The following is a 21,755-nucleotide window of genomic DNA, read 5'->3' as shown; positions in this document are numbered from 1 at the left end:
TCTGCTGGGGGTGTCCCGCCTGGTTAAATTGTTTGGCTCATGGAAAACAGGTAGACGAGGCAGGGAGGGGACAGAGGTCAGTCCTTCGCACCGTCAGTCTTGTGCATGGACGGGCAGGACCCACAAGCAAAGACCTCTGGAGTCTATTCCTCCATCCGCCTTTCACAAGGCCCAGGACCCCAGGGCAGCATGTCACCCTCCCCCGACCAAGTTTTCCAAAATCCGGCCCTTGGTGCAGATTTTTAAGTTGTTCGGTCCTGCCTTTGGCTCCCCTGGGGGTCCCATCGGAGAAGGTTTAGATGCCAGCATGGGAAGTCTTCGATGACAGCAGCTCCTCGTAGCCCACCTGCTGCCATTTTCAAACCAGAACAGTGCTGTGCAGTGCTCGGTCAGCGAGGGTTTGTTGGCCACACCTGCAGCGTGCAGAGCTAGGCACTGATCCTGGGCCCTTCCTCTGCCTTAGCTGGGTCGTCTCTTTTAAGGGAGAGGCATTTCCCACAGGTGGATGTCTCCTGGCGAGAACCTGGGAGGAGAGGAGCTTACTCCCCCAGGCAGAGGCCGAGGGCTACAGTTGCCCCCGCAGAGCCCAGCCTCAGGATCCGCAGAGGGGTGCCTAATGACTGTCTGCCCGCTCAAAGTGCCAGAAAGACGTTTCTTTACACTAGGACCCACGTCTCTTTATTTTTCTTCCCTTGTGGGTAATCACCAGAGCTGGGAGGCCTTGAGACCAAACAGTCCCACCCCCGCCATGTGGTGCCCTATGGCCCACCTACTCCTGTCCTTCTCATATCTCCCTGGTAGCACGGAGACTTGGCAACGTTTGCTGAATTCAGTTCAAGTGCCTCTAAGCCTTTATTATGCACCTGCTGTGTGCAAGGCATTTCTGAGTTGTTAAGACCGAACACATTGATACCAGCCCCCTCGGTTCACAGCTAAGGAGAATGTGGCTTGAGAGAAGGGGAAAGGACTTATCCAAGGTCACGTGGCAAGGTTGCAGCAGCCCACACTCTAGTCTCGGCATGACCCTTTCTGAAGCCTGGCTTGGCTGCCTGTAACTTTCCCCGCTCGGCTCCCAAGCCGGGTTGGCGGGCGGCAGGACCCTGGGGTGACTTTAGGAAAGGATTCCCATTCCTTCAGTCACAACCAACCCAATCTGGAGCACTGATCCAACAGTCTGTTGTTAGCTTTGCTGGCTTAAAAATGCAGGGCCCCATCCTTCTGTGTCCCAGCCTCCTGTTTTACTAAGGGTCGGGGATAGGAACCAGATCTGTGAAGTCACCAAGCTAGGGAGTTCCCGAGAGGGAACACTCCCTTGGCCAGCATAGACGGGCACCTTCTCTGTGACTCTGAGCCCTCCACGGCTGCCGTGAGCCTGAGCGGGCGGAGCCTGGCCCGGGCATACAACCTGTATGTGTCAGAGGAGGGCCGGTGGCCCACAGTCGTTAAAGACCCTCAGTCCTGGCTCTAAATCTTTTATTTCTCTTTTGGAACTAAATGATGAGGGGCGGGTGGGTGGAGACTATGGGTGTGGCATACTGACTGCATGCAATGGCAAATTTGGGGATGATCTGGGGTTTCCCCCCCTTTTGTTCTAAGGACAGGCTCTCTAGGAGGAAGTGGGGTGAGAGAATCAGGAGATGTAGGTGATATAAAAATGAAAGATAATAAACATTTTTATTTTTAAAAAAAGAAGGAAAAATGGTGACCTTAAGTCCCTAGCGAAGGCATTGTTGGGCTCATAGCGGCCCAAAAGCAAACCTGGCCCTCAGTGGGATCTGAGGGAAACCTCACTTCCTGGAGAGTTTCACTTCTTCTTCCATTTTTCCCTCTTCTTATTCTGAACTTGACAAACACAAACACAGTCACAGATGAAGGAGGATCGTCCAGGCCATTCCAAACCTTCCTGACCCACGGCTCTGTCCTGACTCTGTGCTCCCCCCCCACAAGCCCTCGGGGCTGTTCTCCTTCCAGTGGGGCTCTGGCCTTTCTCCTCTCCTCTTCCTCATCCTTATGACTCCCCTTGTAACAAAGAACAGAATGAAATGCAAAAAAAGCAATTTAGGGAAGTTGACCACGCTGTCACCCACCAGCCAATTACAGCCGGGGAGACTCCGGGATATTCACACCCCACTTGTTCAGCGATCCCCGACCGATGGCGTCTACTTTATTTCTGGTTCTTAGCTGTCACACACACACAAGACATTGCCATAAATATTTTGGTATCTATGGGGACTTTTATCATCATCATCATCATCATCATCACTACCATTTATAAAGTGCTCCTTATGTGCCAGGCACTGTGTTAAGCACTTTACAATTATTATCTCACTTGATTCTCACAGCAACCCTGGGGGGGGGGGGGGGCTATTATGATCCCCATTTTATAGATGAGGAAACTGAGGCAAACAGAGGTTAAGTGACTTGCCCAGGGTCACCCAGCTAGGAAAGGTCTGAGGCCCGATTTGAGGTCGGGTCTTCCTGACTCCAGCCCAGAGCTCTATCCGCTGAGCGACCTGCCTGTCCCGTGGGGCATGAACCTGGCCGTGAGATCTGTGTCAAAGGATATGGCTGTTGGCCTTCTTGGCCTTCCTTCAAATTAAATTTTCTTTTTTATTGTGAACTTAATCCTCTTTAAACAAACATGTCAAAATAGAGAAGACGGAAGATGCTGGTAGAAGAAACTGACCTGTTGTGTTTGGTTAGTTGACAAGAAGCGTGTGGACAGGCTGAGGGTGCTGGCCCACACCTGTAAGCTGGCTCCCCAGCTAGCGAAGGCTGAGGGAATCCTGGAGTTCAGGAGTTCTGAGCCAGAGTGGGCCAAGCCAGTCGGGGGTCGGACACCGATCCAGGCTGCATAAGGAGAGGCGGATCAGCCTGGCTCAGAAACAGCAGGCCAAGAGCGCCGGTGTCCGCCTGGCCCCGCGTGTCTGCTGTGTGAGACAGGGACATCCAGTGTCCAGGAGAAATAGATAAACTTCTTAGGGTAGTAACAAAACCGCTGTTTGCGCTTGTCCCCTTCTGAACTTTGCCGTGCATTTTTCTAGTGCCGGGATGCCACGTTCCACAGAACAACGCGGCTGCGGTCGTGTGTCCTTCTGCACCTCCAGTCCCTTCCTCTCTGGTGCCGCTAGTCGCTCGTTAGACTTTTGAAGTCCCTTTTTCTGAGGCTCCGGGGCCGCTCCGGCTCATTCTTTCTTCCTGATACTGTTGGTGCCAATTACAAACCATCCTCCTGGTCCTGTTCGCGTCTCTCAGCATCAGTACTCACAAGTCTTCCGAGGTTTTTCTGAAGCCATTGGCTACTCACCACATGGCACGGTTCTCTTCTATTCCTTCCCCGCGGTCCGGTCAGCCCTGCCCCCTTCTCAATAAGCTCCTATGCTGTTTTAAATTAGCATGGCTCTTTTCCCAGAGCCCTCTCTCTGCAGTGCCCCAGTTAACACGGGCAGAGTTTTCTCCTTTGCATAAGCAGCGCCTGCCGTTGGCGCATCCCCAGTTTTGAAAGTGTCAGAGAGACATCTCTCTGACCCATGGTTCTGGCCCAATAACCTTCATTCTGATCATTTCCACAGGGATCTTTAACAATGTCAACGCTTTCCATTCTAGCCTGGTGCAGGAATCCTCTTCTGGACAATTGCACGAGTGGGCTATGACAGAGCTCGAATAGTTATACATTTAGTAAGCACTTTGGGGTTGTCCCTAGTGGAGGCTTTTAAGTGGCCGGTGGCCAGTGGCCAGCACCGCCCCCCCGGCCTGGGCAGACAGGCTAAGAGCCCCTGCCTGTCAGGGACACGCCACTCCTCTGCTTTGGAGGCAAAAATGACCAGAACGATGACATCTCCTGAACTAGGCCTGTGAGCAGACACAGCAGGCATCTCCCCCTTCTCCGCAGGTTCCCACCATCTGGCTGACATCCATCTCAACAGCCATGTCTTACTGGGGGCAGGGGAGACCCTTTCTCAGGACAAGGCCAGCCTCCAGGACTGTCCTGTACTTTGGAAAACTGCATGCTAGGCTAAGAGGGTGGCCTGGCCTGTCACTTGGTGAGGAGGGGACACTTGGTCTGAGGCATGGACACACAATGGAGAGAGACGCTTGTATGACCATCAGGCCGCCAGGAAAGACCACCTCCTTCCTGGGGTGGGCCGTTAAAGCCTGGAGGGGTCTCCAGAAGCCCAAGGATCCTGGGCTCCTGAGCAGGAAGGAACCTGAGGCCTCTGACCCCATCCCTCTGAAGTGCAGGAAGCAAAGGAATGTGTCCAAGATGCCATGGCAAGGCAGGGGCAGGAGTCTGGCCTTCAGTCCTGGTGCTGACTCCCCACCTGCTACAGGCCCCCCTCCGCTCTCAGCCCCTGAAGGTGCAGGGGATGGCGCATTCACGGGGACAGTCTGGGGCCACACGGTGCTCTAGGGGTCTCCGTGGTGCAAATCACCAGGGTCCAGAACCCTGGGTCCCATGAAGCTGGGCCTCCTCCAGGCTGCTTCCTCACAGACCCTCCTCCAGGTCAGAAGGGAAAGGACCAAGGCAGCCTTGAGACCCTGCCCCGTCACCCCTCAGCTGGGATGCTTCAGATCTTGGCTGCTGGGGTCCTCCTGACCCTCAGCCCAGCTCTCTTTCTGCACAGATTCCTGTAGCCCTTTATCACAGTAAAAGGGAAAGAAAGCCAGTCTATGAATACAGAAAAGGCGCAGGCCAGGCCAGCCCCCTCCCAAAACGCTGGCCATCTCCTTGGGATCAGGAGAGGGCAGGACAAGGGAGGCTGTGGGCCGTGCCAAGGACAGGCCCGGTCTCCTTGTCCTGGAGCTCTCCGAACATCTCTCCTCCCCGGCCCCGTTTAAATTGCAGTCTTCTGGAGGCAGGTGGGGGGGGGGCACCTTCTCACTGAAGGCTTCTGGACTGAAGGCGAGGACTGAGCGAGCCATTGGCAGCAGGCTGGCGTCTTGACCAGGGATGAGCAGAGCCCTTCGGAGCCTTCCTGGGCCCAGCCAGTCCTTTCAGCCATGCAGGCAAAGCCGGGTGCCCGCATCAGTCTGACAGAGTGATTCCATCCTCAGCGCCCCTTATGGTCCTTTCTGCAGACATTTGATAATGCCTTGAGAGGTGGTGAGCTCCCCATCACTGGAAGGGTGCAAGCAGAGGCGTGGGACCGCTTGTCCAGAACATTTCAGAGGACATTCTTGGTCAGGTGTGAGATGACCCAACTAGAGGGCCACAGCTCCCAGCCCTCCCAGCTTTGAGCATCTGTCAGGAAAGCATCAAATCATCCTTCTTAAACACGAGTTGCAGAGACACCAATTCAGTCAATCAATCAATCAACAAAGCATTTATTAAGTCCCTGCTGTGTCCCAGGCACTGGGGACACACGTACCAAGAGCAAAACAGTCCCTGCTTTCAAAGAGCTTTCATCGTGTTGGGAGGGAAGCGAGTCTGGGGAGGATGCTATGCCCCCCACACACACATACACAATCACACAAACTCGCTTGCATAGACACCCGCACATACACGCATGCGCACACGCGCACATTCACACATACATGCACACACATGCACACAGACACACGTGCGCACGTCCATGTACATATACTCTCTCACACACACACACGCACATGCACACCCACTCATGACCTGTGTGCAGGAGGGCTCACAGCTGGCCGGGCCGTGGTGTGCCTGGGGCATCTGCAGGAAGAAGAACTCGGGACTTTATGTGGAAGCAGCTGCCAGCCGTGGGCAGCAGGAACCTGCAGGGCGAGCCCAGCCCTGGGAACCGCACGTCCTGGAGCAGACAGGCCGGCCTAAAATAACTTAGCAGCCATCCCTCCCCTCCCCGGCCCACCTCGCGAGGCGCACGGGCAGAGCTCCCTTAGGGGCGGGATGGGAGGGGGCAGCGAGCCAGAGCACCCTCCTGGCAGACAGCCCCCTCCCCACTTCTTCCACCCTCCCTCCCTGTGGAGATACTTGCCAGGGCACACAGATGCTTTTTAAGTTTTAACTAGGAACCCCGCCCAGCAACCAAAACCTCCTGAGAGAGAAGGGGAGGGGACGGAGGCTTCTGAATACTCATAAATGCTAGGTATTTTTTTTCCATTTTCTGTGGTGGTCTCATTAAAAAATCATGATGGAAAGAGCAGATCTTGTTCTCTGTGGGTGCAGACAGGTCAGGGCGGCTGCTCTCAGCTGCCTTGGGAGAGGGAACCTGCCACTGGCACTGACCTCCTGGAGCCTCTGTTTCCTTTTCTGTAAGAAGGACTTGTACTTGTAATCCTTCTACTAACAGCCTGCTAGGGACTCGTGGAGGAGAGCACTCTGTGACCGTGGGCACCGGGTACCATCTTCCTTGGGCCCTGTGAGGCTGGTGGTACAAGGGTTATTATCCCAGTTTACAGGTGGGGAAGCTGGCAAGGCCAAAGTTGGGATTCACCATCAGGTCTCCTGGCTCAGGGCCCACAACCCCTGCCCTGTGGGGGTGGAGAGCAGACCCAGCTTTCAGACAGGTACAGGGCCTGACCACTGACTCCTCAATGCCCCCAGGTTCTGGTTCCCCCCGGCCTGCCCTCTTGTGCCCCGTGACTGCTGACCCTCCCCAGCCTTCTTCTCATCATGGTCCCCATAGTGAAGAAGGAGGGAAGGGTGACTTGGGACGATTCACCCCTGCTCCAAAGTGGGCAGGGGTGTCTGGAGCCCCCTGGACAGAGAAGAGAAGCTCTAGAGCTGAGGGGTGGCCACAGGACCCCAATCGAAGGACAGGGCCAAGCCAAGAGGTCAGGGACCAGGAAACACAGAGCCATCGGGGCTGAGCTGTAGCTGGACAGGAAGGGTCTTGGCCAACTTTTGAGCACCGCTGACCCCAGCACAGCACTGTGCCAGACTAGGTCACAACACCCAAGACAAACCAAGCTCCACCTCCAGCTGTGAAGGTGTAGAATGGAAACTCCCTGAGGGCAGAGACTGTGTCTTTGTACTGTTTGATTTCCCGCCCCCAACATTAGAGGATGGATAAGACAGGTCCCTGCTGTCAGAAAGCCCCGCCTGGTTGAAGGCTCACACCCACCTCTTCTTCCTAGCCCATCTCCCCATCTCCATGGGCAGCTTGAACTTCACTTTACTCATCTGTAGACTGGGAACAATATTTGAGTAGCCGCTCCCTCCCGGGGGTGATCATGCAGGTGAAACAGCCTGGGCCCCTCCCAGCCTCCTGAGCCTAGCACCGAGCCTGCCCGGCACAGGAAAGGGCCTAACAAACCCTCGTGGACTTGACCGGTGAAATGGGGTCCATCCCGGGATCATGTTAGCACTTCCCTCCTGAGGCTGTCCTGAGGGCGCAAGTGGATCGTATCTGTAAGAGCTACGCCAACATTAGCGAGTGCTGTCACCGTCTCTCTATATCACTGCTGGGCCCCTAGCTCATCGTCAAAGGAGGGGCTCGGACCCCTCGGTCTCAGGGGCTCCTTTTACCTCTGGATCCCTGGCCCCGTGGTCCTACGTGCAAAACTCACCATTTACCACAAATCGAATTTCCTCTTCTTCGAGCCAATTCACGGATGGTGCCGACGGTCCCACCAGAATCTTGGTGGGTGAGATTCCGTCGTCTGGTACGTTGGGCACAGGTCTGATGAGCGTGCTATCTGTGCCTTTGTCTAAGTCGCTGATGGGAATACCTAGCCAGGCCCAAGTCCAGGTCCCTGGGGTACTAAGTTGATCTCAGTGGGAACAGCCCGTGCATCCGTGAGTCCCAGCTTCACAAATGTGGAGGGTCAGCAGAACTGAGCGTGGCTCAATGCTGTCAGCATCACTGGGAGGCCCACCGAGGCAGAGAAGTAGCAGTGTGCTCCCATGCTACAGGGGAAGGAAAGATTGTTTCCTGGATGGGCTCTTTCTGTACTCAGTACCTTGTCTCCCTCAACTCTGGGGAAGCTTGTTTGGCTGTGAGCAGAACACAAGTCTGTCCTGGGGGCCTCGGCCGGCCGGCCAGCCCTGGAGAAACTCAGAAAATCAAGCACATGGGACATGAGGGCAGGAGGGCTTTCCTGACAAATGGACCTTTTTCTATTGTGTGGCATTTTAGGACCCTCTCTGCTCCCTGGGCTGACCCCAAGACTCACATTATAGATGGGCTTGTGCAGGGGGTGTGTGTGTGTGTGTGTGTGTGTGTGTGTGTGTGTGTGTGAGAGAGAGAGAGTTTGTGAGTGTGACAATGTCTAAGTATGTGAGACTGTGTGTCTGAGTGTGTATCTAAGCATGTGAGTGTGTGTATGAGTGTGTGTGTGTGTGAGAGAGAGAGAGAGTTGGTGTGTGTGAGAATGTCTAAGTATGTGAGACTGTGTCTGTGTCTGAGCGTGTATCTAAGCATGTGAGCGTGTGTATGAGTGTGTGTGTGTGAGAGAGAGAGTTTGTGAGTGTGAGAATGTCTAAGTATGTGAGACTGTGTCTGTGTCTGAGTGTGTATCTAAGCATGTGAGTGTGTGTATGAGCGTGTGTGTGTGTGTCTGCGTGTGAGCTCCGTGCGCTGGGGGTGGGGGAGCCGACTCCAGCTCTCTCTGCCCTACTTAAAAGATGCTTTCATCTCATGGCTTGTCTCAGAGGGCTTTGACTCGCAGAGTTTGGCTAATTCAGACTTTTCCATGGGCCTGGAGTGTTTTAGAACAGGACGGGAGGGACCATTGGGTCCACCTCCTCACTTTACAGAGGAGGAATAGAAGTGATTTTTGTTGTTCAGTCATTTCAGTCGTGTTTGGCTCTCCGTGACCCCATTTGAGGTTTTCTTGGCAGAGAAACTGGAGTGGTTTGCCGTTTCCTTCTCCAGCTCATTTTACAGATGAGGAAACTGAGGCAGGCAGGGTTAAGCGACTTGCTCAGGGTCACACAGCTAGTAAGTGTCTGAGGCTGGATTTGAACTCGGGTCTTCCTAACTCTGGTTCTGGTGCTCTATCCTTTGCCCCACCTGGCTGCAGAAGGGACTTGTCTATACTCAAATAGATAAGGAGGAGAGCCTGGATTACACCTCCCACCCGGCCCTGGGAGATCTTTGTCCTCAGCCTGAAGAGGAGGCAGAGGGACTAGCCCCAGGTCACGCTGTTGGCCAGTGTCTGAGCCGGATGACCCCCAGCTGTCTTCATCCCTGGACCAGCCATTTTCCTTGTGCTCTCTAGAACTCTTGCCCAGCTCAGGGAAAGTTAGTCACCTGCAAAAACCAAGAGTGGCCAAGTTCTTGGCCAAAGGTATGGGAGTTTATTATTAATTTTTAAGTATGTTGCAAGCAGCCTAGTCTCTAGATAACGAATTGTAGCTAGGGTTTTTGAAGAGTACCCTTAGGCGGGAGACCCGGATGTTGGAGGCCTATCTCCCCCTCGCCCTGGGCCTCAGTTTCCCTCTCTGTCAAGTGAGGGGATGTCCTGGATGCTGTCCGAGGACCTTCCCAACTGTAAGCCTGTGTTTCTCGGGTAATAATGTTTTTACAAAGTCCTCCTTAGCAGCAGGAAGACTGAGCCTGGGGCATGTTTTCAAAGTGACCGTTTGCTTGCATGCATGGGGTTAATATTAGCAGACTTTCTCTAGGGACTGGAGTGGGAACTTGCATGAGATCTCTAAAATTCTTTGCATGCCTGGGGTTCTGTGAGGGCCTGCTGGCCACAAGCCAAATCCTTTTATAATCCCAACAGGATCATTTAAACATTGCTGACCGGCTGGGTGTTTTTTAGGCTTAGAAAACAAACCATGCGCACAGTGAGTCCTATAAAATCAGACTGATTAATGAACAGGGATTAGTGATTGCCCTGGAATGTGTCTCATAGATACGTAGACACTCGGCCCTGAGTCAGACTCTGAGAACTCTATCTTTCGAGGTCAGCCCGTCCAGAATCCTTCGGTGCTAGGCTGCCAGAGAGGGGCCTTGATTTTACAGACTGGGAAGCTGAGACCCAGGAAAGGGAAGGATTCTGCCCATGGTCCCTGATGCCCAGGCTTCCCCACGGCGAGTCCACTATTCATTCATATTCATTCACTGTCCAGGCTTCCCTCCCGCCCCCCTCGTCTATGAAATTGAAATTGGCTGGAATGAAGTCTAAGAATCCAGTGATGTAAGGGGAAATTGGAGCAGCAGCAAACACCCCTTGGCTACCAGCCCCCAGGAAAGGGCTTCAAGGTTTGGGGGTACCCCACTAGCTGGCATTACTACACAGGAACTCTGAGCGAGTGGGCCCTAAAACCTCCCAGGATCTCCTAGGCAGGCTAGACTGGGGATCTCAGGTGTATACTTCAGATGAGCCTACCGCTGCCCCACCCACTTGTGTGGAGCTTTGGGGGGCCAGCAGGGAGGAGAACAAAAGGATGGCTTTCAGACTATCTTGGCCAGAGCCCCCTTGGCTGCTGCCCCAGATGTATGATTACTTCCTTACCTGGTCTGTGAGTGGATTGGTCCAGAACAGCTTTCTTCTCTCTGGGAGCACTCCCATGGGGGCTTTTCGGTACTCAGGACACAAGGAAGGAAGCCCTTATATGAAGTTTCAGAAACTTTCAGATCAGGAAACTGAGGCCCAGAGAGGTTAGGAACTGACCTCAGGCTGCCCAGGCAATAGGATCTTAGAGGTCATATAGTCCAACCTCCTTCTTTTACAGATCAGGAAAGTGAAGTGGTTTTCCAAAAGTTGCTCAAAGATAACAGGCTCAGAGGTCCAGAGCAGGGGTTCTTCACCTTGGTTACATCATGAACCCCTTGGTCAATGAGGTAAAGCCTATGCCTGTCCTTCATGAATTCAAGGCCCAGATGAGCCCCATCCTGGATCCTAAAAGAGCTAACAGTTGTGATGGCTGAGCCTCTGTCAGTGATATGTGAAAGATTATGAGGATGGGGAGAGGGGCCACAAGATCGGAGAAGGACAAATGTCCCAATTTTCAAAAAAGGGAAGGGAACAACATCTGCAAACTATAGACCAGTGAGCTTGACTTGGATTCCTGGGAAGATTCTAGAACCCAACATTAAAGGGATGGCTAGAGAACACTTAGAAAGGGAAGCAGCGATTGTCAAGAGCCAGCCTGTCTTCAGCAAGCACAGGTCATGCCCAGTTCGCCATATCTCCTTTCCTGACAGGATTATTGAGAGCTAGGAAGTCAGAGAGTCAGAGTATTCCAGAGACACAGAGAATGTTGACACGTTTTGAGGGCTGTTCCTAGTGCTAGGAGGACTGACTCCTTCTTTCCCCCTGAATGCAAGGTTGTTACATGGCAGACAGAGTTTACCAATCTTTGAGCAAAATATTTAATAAATAATCTTGTGCTCTTCTTGGGGACAAACCGAGAAATATGGGGTTTGATGATGTGTATTCAGAGTCGGTTCAATGGTTAGACTGAAACAGTGATCATTGTTGGTTCAATGTCGCCGTAGTAGGAGGTGTCCTGTGGAGTGCCACAGGGATCTGTGCTTGGCTCAGTACCGCTCAACATTTTTATCAAGGATTTTATCATTCTTTCATTTTTTAATAAATGACATAATTTAAATTAATTTAATTTAAATTAATTAAATTAAGATGATATAATTTCTAATTTAAGAAATGATCATTTATCATTTCATCAAGGTAGAGGCAGAGAGGTGACAAACTCATCAGGCCTGCAGGTGACACAAAGCTGGGAGAGGCAGCTAGGTGGCCCAGTGGATGCAGTGCTGGGACTGGAGTCCAAAAGACCTGAGTTCAAATCTAGCTTCTAATCCTAATTTGACGTAAAACCCTGGGCAAATCACTTCACTTCTGTTTTCTCCACTGTAAAGTGGGGTCATAATAGCACCTCTGGGGTTGTTGTGAGGATCAGATGAGACAGTATTTATGAAAGTGCTTAGCACAGTACCTGGCACATAATTGGGATAATGTAAATGTGCACTGTGTGTGTCAGGGCCTGGGTAGCCAGGTGAGCCGCTGTGGCTCCCTGCCTCAGGGGGTGGGTACGCCAGGGTTGGCCAAGCTCAGATCCCAGACCACGGCATTTCCCAGAGGGCCCCTCCAGCCCCAGCAGCTTGCATTGTGCTCCACAGCCATCACCAGCCCCCTGGCTCTCTTCTGGGCGGCTGAGCGGCCATGCCTGGAGGTTCCTGCAGGAAGGGCTCTCCTGGATGTTAGGCAGCCGAGGTCACTGTCACGCCTCCCTCAGCCTCCATTCTGCCTGATGCCCAGAGAGCTCCGGGCACGGCCACACCCCACTTAGAGCTCCAGTTTTCTGTCTACCGGGAACCAAAATGCCTACACGGGCAGCATGGCAGGCAGAGGAAGCAGCTGGGCTGGGCGTCAGGGAGATCTGGTTTCAAATCCCACGTCTACTGGTTGTTAGCTGTGTGACCCTAGGTAAGTCACTTAGCTCACTGAGACTCAGTTTCAGCATCTGTAAAATGGACACCACACTCCCCATCACACCTGCCCTAGATGAGACTATGTATGGCCAAGGTTTTATAGTTCTCCAGAACGTCCATCACCATCGCCATTGACCCTCATGGGGTACCCTGGGATCCCGTGAGATCCTGCAAGTGTAGATGCGTGTCTGGTGGCCTCATCCTCCTCCCCTAGGAGGTCGGGGGCATTGCTGATGAGCCAGGCAGCTCAGAAGAGCCCGAGCCCCAGGCTCCTCCCTGGGCCTTCCAGGCTCCTCCCTGGGCCCCCCAGGCTCCTCCCTAAGCCCCCTAGGCTCCTCCCTGGGCCCCCCAGGCTCCTCCCTGGGCCCCCCAGGCTCCTCCCTAAACCTTCCTTCCCAAATTTGCCAAAGCTACCCTCATGGAGTCCTGACTGACCACAAGGGTTGAGTCTGCTTGGCTCTTCAGGCCCGGGCTGACCCCTGCTCCCCAAACAATGCCCTTGGCCCAAGCAGGGGCATCGGCCGAGGCTCCCAAGGCTGAGCCTGGAAGGTTCGTAGACTGAAGGGTAGCTTGGGACGCTGCAGCCTTCCCAAAAGCCTGGGCTTCTGGGCCCTCCAAATATGGAGGGAGCGCCTTCCTCAGACCCTCAGCTGGGGCTCTTCATCCTGGCCCGCCTCGGAGGCTGCGAGCCAGGCCTCCCCCACCCCGCCTCCAACTGTGCTGTGCCCCCTTTGATCGGGAAGCGTGTCTGATCCCCGGCCAAGGCGGCTGGGACTTTCTCCAGGACAGAAAAAAAGGAAATACTTTTCCTTTCTTGGGTGGGTTTGTGTTTATATAAACCCTTCACAGTAAAACCCAGCCAAGTGTCAGGCTCCAGAGGCCGAGCGTGGGGAGAGGGAGGACGAAAGACGGGTGAGGAGGGACCCATGAGGCCGCTGAGGCTCGGGGTCAGCGGCGTCGCCCGGCTCCAGCTGGTCATTTAGAAGTTAGACTGCATCACAGGCCCCCAGGCAGGAGGGGGTCCACAGGGGCCGGCTGGGGGAATTCTCCAGGAGGAGCATTGAATGATGCGGACATGGATATACACACACACGCACACGCACACGCACACACAGGCACACACTCGGCTCCCCATTCCACTCTAGGGCGGCATTCATTCTTACAACGTCAAGTGCACACGCATTTATTAGGCGCCTACTCCGTCCCGGGCGCTGTCCTAAGTGCTGAGGGTACAACGCAGCTCGGGAGGCGCCCCCATCCCGAGCGGGAGGACAGGACAGCGTGCACCCTCCAGAGCTCCCGCCCCGGCTGCTCCTCGTGCTGCCCTCTGAGACCCAGCCGACCAGGACAATGAATCCCCCCTCCCATAGTGGCCCCCCAGGTACTTGTAGACGGTTCATGTTCGCCCTGAGCTTTCTCTTCTCCAGCCGCCACATTCCCCCTTCCTTCACTCTTCCTCCTGACTCCAGGGCCGGTGCTCTATCCACTGCACCACCTAGCTGCCTGCAGTGCCCAGGTCAGAGCCAAACCCTTCAGGCCTGACGTTGCACAGCACAGAGCTTTGTAATACCGTTGTAGGGAAGGAGAAGAGCCCCGCCCAGAGGAAGCTGAGGTCACCGCAGTGTTCAGAGTCAGGAAGATCTGAGTTCAAATCCAGCCTCAGACACTTCCTAGCTGGGTGACCCTGGGCAAGTCACTTCAACTGTCTGACTTAGTTTCCTCATCTGTAAAACGGGGGTCATAATAGTGCCTATATCCCAAGGCTGTTGTGGAGATCCAAGGAGATAATATTTGTAAAGTGCTTTGCCAGCCTTAGAGAGCTAGGGAAATGCTAGTTTATGGTGAGGATGAGAATGAGAACGCTGTCCTTCTGGTGCCCAAAAAGGAGGAAAGCCCAGTGGATCCTTTTCTCTCTCCCTCCCTCTCTGTTTCTGTCTCTATTTCTCTATCTGTCACTGTCTCTTTCTGTCTCTCATCTCTAGTTCTATTTCTCTGTTGTCTGTGTCTGTCTCTATTTCTTTCTCTGTCTCTGTTTGTCTCTGTCTCTCTCCTGTCTATGTCTCTATTCTCTGTCTCAGTCTCTGTTTCTCTCTGTCTCTCTCCTCTGTCTCTATTTCTGTGTGTCTGTGTCTCTGTCTGTCTCTCTCTGCCTCTGTCTCTGTCTCTCTCCTCTACATGTCTCTATTTCTCTCTTTGTCTCAGTCTCTCTCTGGCTGTTTCTCTCTCTGTCTCTCTCCTCTCTGTCTCTGTCTCTCTGTCTCCCTCCTCTCCGTGTCTCTATTCCTCTCTTTGTGTCTCAGTCTCTCTGTCTTCCCCCTCCCCCACCAAGGGGTAGGAAGCCAGAGGGAATGCTCTGTGGAGTCTGCAAACCCCTCCACCCTCACTTGTTCCAAGTAACTCCTGGTGCCAGGGAAGCCTGCCACCTTCTCTCCCTTTGAATGCAGAGCCTTCTAGGGATTAGGCCACAGTGCGCCTCCTGCTCTCTCCCCACGTCCCTCCCCAGATGTCCATGAGTTACCACCTCCAGGCAGCCCACCATAGTTGTCATCTGTCCTCACTACACCATCACTGAGGTGCATCATCAGAGTTCCTCTGACTCTCATAGCTGGGCAGTAGCCCTTTACCCTGGCATTTCCAGTGGGTTTTGCTGCCCTGTATCTCTTGGCAATCACTCTAATCTTCCATGACTGACTTACCCCTCCCCTCCTCTCAACTGTCCCCGTTCCCAGAGAGCCAGTTGTTAACCTTTTGCACAGAGCTGCATCCCCGACCTAACCAGGGCTGGGGAGGGCATGGGAGAATGGCTCTTCCCTTCCCCAAGGTAAGTGGTGTGTGTTCAGACCTCATCACAGACTCACAGATTTAGGCCTCCATGGCACGGAGGCAAAGAAGAAAGGCAAAAGGAAGGCAGGGAGGGAAGAAGGAGGGAAGGAAGGAAGGAAAGAAAGAAGGAAGAAAAGGAGGAGGGAAGGAAAGAAGGAGGGAAGGAAGGAAGAAAAGGAGGAAGGAAGGAAAGAAGGAGGGAAGGAATAAAAGGAGGAAAGGAAGGAAGAAAAGGAGGAAGGAAGAATGAAAAGGAGGGAAGGAAGGAGGGAAGAAAGGAAGAAAAGGAGGAGGGAAGGAAGGAAGAAAAGAAGGAGGAAAGGAAAGAAGGAGGGAAAGAATAAAAGGAGGTAAGGAAGAAAGAAAAGGAGGAGGGAAGAATGAAAAGGAGGAGGGAAGGAAGGAGGGAAGAAAGGAAGAAAAGGAGGAGGAAAGGAAGAAAGGAAGGAAAGGAAGGAAAGGAGGAGGGAAGGAGGGAAGGAATAAAAGAAGGAAGGAAGGAAAGAAAGAAGGAAGAAAGGAAGGAAAGGAGGAGGGAAGGAGTGGGGGAGGGAAGGAAGGGTTGAGGTGTTTGTGCATAAGAGGAGAGGAAACACGGCAGGGAGGACATGGAAAGGCAGAGCCAAACACAGTCTGTGAGGAGAGACAGCAGCAGAGCGTGCCAGCCAGAGCTGAGGGCAGCAGCGTATCCCTGACCCAGAGATCTGCTCATGGGTCTGTGTTTTCTTCTCTCAGATGAATCTCTGTTTAATGATGAATTCTGGGATCACAGCCCTGAGGTTGGAAGGGACCTCGGGGCCATGTAGTCCAACCTGCTCATTTTATAGATGGGGAAACTGAGGCCCAGAGAGGCGAGAGGATCGCTTGCCACAGGTTCTCCTGCCGATGCTTCCCCTGGGCTTTGTCTCCTGCAGTTTTTACCGCGTAGCAGCGGCTCTTTATGGTGTCTAGTGATGTCATCAGAGGATGGTATAGACCAGCTGGGCAGGGGAAACGGGTGAGGGCTCTGGCCCAGAATCACAACTCAGTAGTGATGGAGGACTTACGGATCCAGACTTTCTCTCTTGCCAGAGCATGCTTTCTCTCCCTCCCTACTCTACCCCCTCTGCCCCTCCCTGAAAGCATAACTGCTGATAATTTCTTAATCTGCCTTAACACTAATTCTGCCCTTCCAAAGGTGAAGGAAGCAATGAGTATTCCACTCTGGGTCTGATTCTCACCGCCACCAACAAAAATTGGTTAATGGGGTGGAAAGGATGGAGACCTTGAAGGGAAGTGGCCCGTCTATCAGTCAATACACAAGCATTCTTTCAGTCCTGCTCATGCAGCAGGCAGGGTGCTAGATGATGGGCGGGCATACACACACACACACACACACACACACACACATACACATACACACAAATACACACACACACACATATACACACATCCACACACACACACATCCACATCCACACACACATACACACAAACACACACATACACACATACACATACACACACATACACATACACACACATACACATACACATACACACAAACACACACACATACACACATACACATACACACACACACATACACATACACACACACACACATGCATTAAAATATCCCTGTCCTCAAGAAGCTTACATTCTATCAGAATATATGTTGTCTTAGAACATCTGAGAGATTTTTAAATATGAATGTGAAAAGTTGTCTTTGCCTGTAATTGGAGAAAAAATGAAATATTATTTTTAAAAAATTAAATTAAAAAAAGAACTTCTGAGATAGGAGAGGAAAACAGGCAAACACTGACATGCCCTGTAGGGCTAGGTGCAGAAGACTTCCAAGGTTGGGGAAAGCATCAGTAGGGACCCTTGGAACATGAGTGTGTATATATGTATATATGTATGTTTGTATATACATATATATATTATATATACATATATATATGTAAAGTGTTTTCCAAACCTTAAAGTGCTTATCAATGCTAGCTAAATTCAGAAGAATAAGAGGGAGTTGCCCAAAGAGATCAGTGTGGATGACTAGAGAGGTCACCAGCCAAGTCAGATTTAGAATAGGGACATACAGAACATGGAAGCCAGGGCAGGTGGCTGAAGAGGGTTGATGCCAGAATCCAGCACCGTCCTGCAGGAATGGCACAGCTGGGCTAATGCTCAGAAAGAGCAGAGGCTGCTGGGGAAGCTTAGGACAAGGTGTGTGGGGGGGGGGGGGGCTGTAAGTGATACTGGGGAACAGAGGAGAGTCAAAGCAGAGATAGGATTGCTGATGGGGTGAATGGGATGGTGATAGTGGAAGACCAAGAGCTGTCCAGCGATTCCTCTGTTTTCTCTGCCCAGGAGAATGGTCTTTGCGCTTGAAAGGACAGAACAAAAACGGCTAATGGGGAGGTGAAACCCAGGATAAGTAGCGAGATTGAAAGAGCCCCTGGCCTCCATTGGTGAGCTCCCGTCATCGAGGCTAGATGAGGGTGCTCGGAGAACCATCAGCTGTGATTGTCGAGCCCCTATCAGGGATCTCTGAGTGACTGTGGGAAACAGGAGAATTGTCACAGGACTGGAGAAGGGGAAGGATGGCCTGATTTCTGCGAACACTGGGCCAGCAATCTTTGATTCCTGGCAAAGGTCTGGGAGGTCTGTTAAAGGGCTGGTGGGCAAGCACCTAGAAAAGGAGGCTGTGATCCTAGAGAGCCAGCAGGCTTGTTCAAGAATAGGCCATGCCAGACCGCTCTCGTCTCCTTTGTGGACGAGGTTATTAGACTAGAGTGGATCCAGGGAATGTTGTAGCTAGATGAGAGATAAGAGGGTAGAGCTGTAAATTCCACTGGCATAGGGAACCCCAGATGAGGAAGCTCCCTCTACCAATGTCATTTGACCCCTCTGCAACTTAAGAGTCTTAAGTGCCTGGGGCACTGAGAGATGAGTGACTTGGCCAAGGTCACACAGCCAAAACGTGTCAGAGGCAGGACTTGAACCCAGCTCTTCCTGGCTCCAAAGTTAGCTCTCTATCTACTCTGCCATATTGCCTAGTTATAACTAGTTACAAAACTACAGTTTACTTAAATTTCAGCAAACCTTTGAGTCTCTCATGCCATCCAAGGAATGTTTATTGCCTCCACTTTCCGCCCTCTCACCCTCTTCTAGACACTCCAATCTGGTTTCTGACCACGTTATTCAACTGGAACTGCACCAAAGTAGCCAATGAATCTGATGGTCTTCTCTCATCCCTTCAGTCCCCTCTGCTGCTTCGGCATCTGTTGGTGACTGTCTCCTGGACCTCCATCCTCTGGGCATGGTTCTCCTGCCACTCATCTGACCACTTCTTCTTAGCTTTCTTTGCCGACTCATCATCCCCCAACCATGGCTGTTCCCCCTGGCTCTGCCCAGGGCCTTCTCTCTCTCTCTCTCACTTTGTGACCTCATTTGCTCCTATGGGTTCAGTTATCACATCTCTGTAGAAGACACCCAGATCTATGTATCCAGCCCTGGGCTCTCTCCTGCCTTACCAGTTACCCAATGGACATTTCCAAATGGATGTGCCCTAGGCATCACAAACCCAGCATGTGCGGAACTGAGCTGATTCTCTTTAAGACCTCCTCTCTTCTGAACTTCCCTCTTTCTGCAAAGGGCGCCATCATCCTTGCAGGCAGCTGAGCTTACCACTTGGGTCTCTCGCCTCACTATCCATCCATTGGCACGTCTGGTCATTTCCCTATAACACTTCTCATATCTGTATCCCTCTCCTCTCCAACCCCCATTGCCTCTTGTTTAGACCCTCCTTAACTGTCATCTGAACCATAGGAGGGACTAGAGACAGACATTTGTGGATGGGTTTTCTCGGTTTCCTTTCAAAAAATAAGAATTGGCAGTGTGGTGCAGTGGGAAGGGCATTGGTCTAGCGTCAGAGAGCCTAGGCCCCAATTGTCTCCTGCCACATACTAGCTGTGTGGCTTTGTGCCTGTCTCCTTACCTCTCTGGCCTTTTGTTTCTTCAAGCATGACTTCCAAAGTCCCTATGACTGAGTCAGATGATGCCTAGTCTGGTCCTTTGTTGGCTGGTTCATGTGAGGCTTCCCCATAGTAGGGTCTCTGGTGACCTGATAAACCTCTTTTTCCAGGCTCTTGGTCCCTGGTTCTGTGGTCTCATCCTCCCTGACTCTGAGCTGACTAGACCGGGCCTTACTGGATTGCCCGTATCACTTGTCAGTGTCTTGGTCAGTGGTCATAGTGGCTGAGGCTGGCTTGGGCAGGGAAGCTGGTCCTTTTGCTACATGGAGAGATGGAGAAAGAGGAAGAGGAGGAGGAGGGAGAGGAGGAAGAAGAGGAGAAGAAAAGAAGAAGAGGGAAAAGAGGAGGAGGAAAATGAGGAGGAAGAGGAGGCCTCACCTACTGTAGCCATGCCAAGGAGTACTTGGAGGGCATCCATGGGATGGGTGCCATGGCTGGCTTGGCACCGTGCCCGGCTGTTGGCTTGGGTTCTCACCAGGGTGGGCCCTCCCTACACCCCCCATCCCTTTAGCCTTTCTCCCAGAGTCTCACCAAAACCTTTTCTCTCTTCTCTCCTACAGGGGAGTTGCTGAGTCAGCCCAGGCCAGAGGGGGTTGCCGAGATCATCTGCCCCAAAAACGGCAGCGAGCGAGTGAACGTGGCCTTGGTCTACCCCCCGACACCCACCGTGATCAGCCCTTGTTCCAAGTGAGCCCCCCTTGAACCTAGCCCCCACCCCTTCCCTCAGCATCAGCTGCCCCTGGAGGTCTCACTTTGTAAACCTTGAAATGCTGTATAATGCTAGCAACCATCAGCGTCATTTATCATTATTATTATTATTACCATTTCAAAAACATTATTTTTCCCCAAAATTCCACTGAATTTCTGGAACATTGAGATCTTCCCACAGCCAGGTTCCATGCCAGGCATAAGTCAATGCCTGGTGTCTCCCTCCAGATATCTACTCCATCATCACTGGGCTCAGCAATGCAGGTCTAAGGAGGACGGAAGGGAGGGAATGAGCATTTATTAAGCACCTGCTGTGTGCCAGGCACTGTGCTAAGCACTTTTACAAAGAAGATCTCACCTGATCCTTACAACCACCCTGGGAAGATGGTACTATCGGGTATCTCCCCATTTTACAGATGAGGAAACAGAGGCTCGGAGAGGGCAGTAAGTGTCTGAGGTGGATTTCATATTCAGGCCTTCCTGACTCCAAGTCCAACGCTCTCTCCACTGCACAGACTCAAGCATTCTTATGTACTGGCCAGAGGGCCGGACTTGCAGTAAAAAAGGGAGACCCTGAGTTCTAATCCCCTTTCCGACACTAGCCTCGTGTCTCTGGACTAGTCAGTTAACCTGCATCTGCCTCAATTTCCTCATCTGTAAAACTGGGGGTGTTAATAGTACCTAGCTCACAGGGTTGTTGTGAGGATCAAATGAGTCAGTAGAGGTAAAGTGCTTTGCCAGCCTCAGAGAGCTCTGTAAATATTAGCTAGTGTCATTCTCCCCATTTTCCAGGTTAGCAAACTGAGTCTTGGGGGGGGGTTTGCCCTGAGCTTCCCATTCTGTGCCCAGCAGACATCATCCACGTCACCACCTGCCTTCTCCTTGAGTCAGAAATGGTCTCACCAACACCTGCCCCCCCTCACAGCATCTTTTCTTTCTCCCTCCCCGCTGTTCACAGGAAGAATGTTGGCGAAAAGCACAGAAACCAGTGATGGCGGGTGAAGCTGGGGGGTTTCCCGAAGAGGAAGACAGCCCTGCACCCGCCTGGGCCGCCCAGGCTGGCATCTAGGCTGGCGTGTCCTAGCATGGACAGATGTGGAAGGCATTTTCAGAGAATGGAGCGGACAGCCTGGAGCCTTTGGAAATGGAGTGGGGAGAAAGGGGATTGGGGAGGGAGGGAGGAAGGAAGAAGGGGAAAGACTATGAAGCAAACGTTTTACAATCCGAACCTCAGAACTGTGATCCGCCAAGGAAGAGCTACTTGAAGAGGAAAGGGGGAAAGCCGAAGAAGGAAGGAAGGATGGAAGGAAGGAAGGAAGGAAGGACGGAAGGAAGGAAGGAAGGAAGGAAGGAAGGAAGGAAGGAAGGAAGGAAGGAAGGAAGGAAGGAAGGTCATGGCCACTCAGGGATTTTGTTTTCTGTGCACACATAAGCCATAGCTGCCCTCCAGACGGCTGGACCAGAGACTCTGAAGTCTATTCTGTTCCATGGGAAAGAGAGACCCTTGCAGGAAGCGCACCGCTGCTGCGGAGCAACGACCAGTGTAAAATATGTATATGTTTATCTTTATTTTTATAATATGAAAATACATTTAAATTTATACCGTTGAAAGCTTCTAGCATTAGTCCACACTGGGTGCAATATTCTGCATGAGGACCGTGCCAAGTTGGGGCTGGGTTCTTGTTTGCTGTCATGGGTTGGGGTCTTTCTTTCTCCTGACTTTCTGGTCTCTCATCCCTCGCCTGCAAACACGCGCATGCGCACGCGTGCAGCCAGGGGGGTTTGTGTGGGGAGTCGATGTTCATTCTGTTCATTCTTTGCTGCTACTCTATCACCGTGGAATTGGAGAGGAGGGCTCCTTGGGCCCTGGTGGGAC

General features: G+C 52.4%; 1 protein-coding gene across 1 annotated transcript in view; it reads left to right on the top strand.

Annotated features, from left to right (window-relative positions):
* The window catches only part of MFHAS1 (malignant fibrous histiocytoma amplified sequence 1), a 49,583-nt gene extending 28,399 nt beyond the window's left edge, over positions 1–21,184 (top strand). Inside the window, exons 2-3 of the mRNA XM_027853606.1 lie at positions 19,732–19,858; positions 20,838–21,184. Coding sequence (XP_027709407.1) covers positions 19,732–19,858; positions 20,838–20,871 — 161 coding nt within the window. The 3' untranslated portion in view covers positions 20,872–21,184. The remainder of the gene's footprint in view (positions 1–19,731; positions 19,859–20,837) is intronic.
* Positions 21,185–21,755: the final 571 nt, after the last annotated feature.

Source organism: Vombatus ursinus, unplaced genomic scaffold, assembly GCF_900497805.2.
Source record: "Vombatus ursinus unplaced genomic scaffold, bare-nosed wombat genome assembly UNPS02010193.1, whole genome shotgun sequence".
NCBI classification, from domain to species: Eukaryota; Metazoa; Chordata; class Mammalia; order Diprotodontia; family Vombatidae; genus Vombatus; species Vombatus ursinus.
Note: the sequence above shows the minus strand (reverse complement) of the source record. Positions and strands in the feature narration are given on the sequence as shown.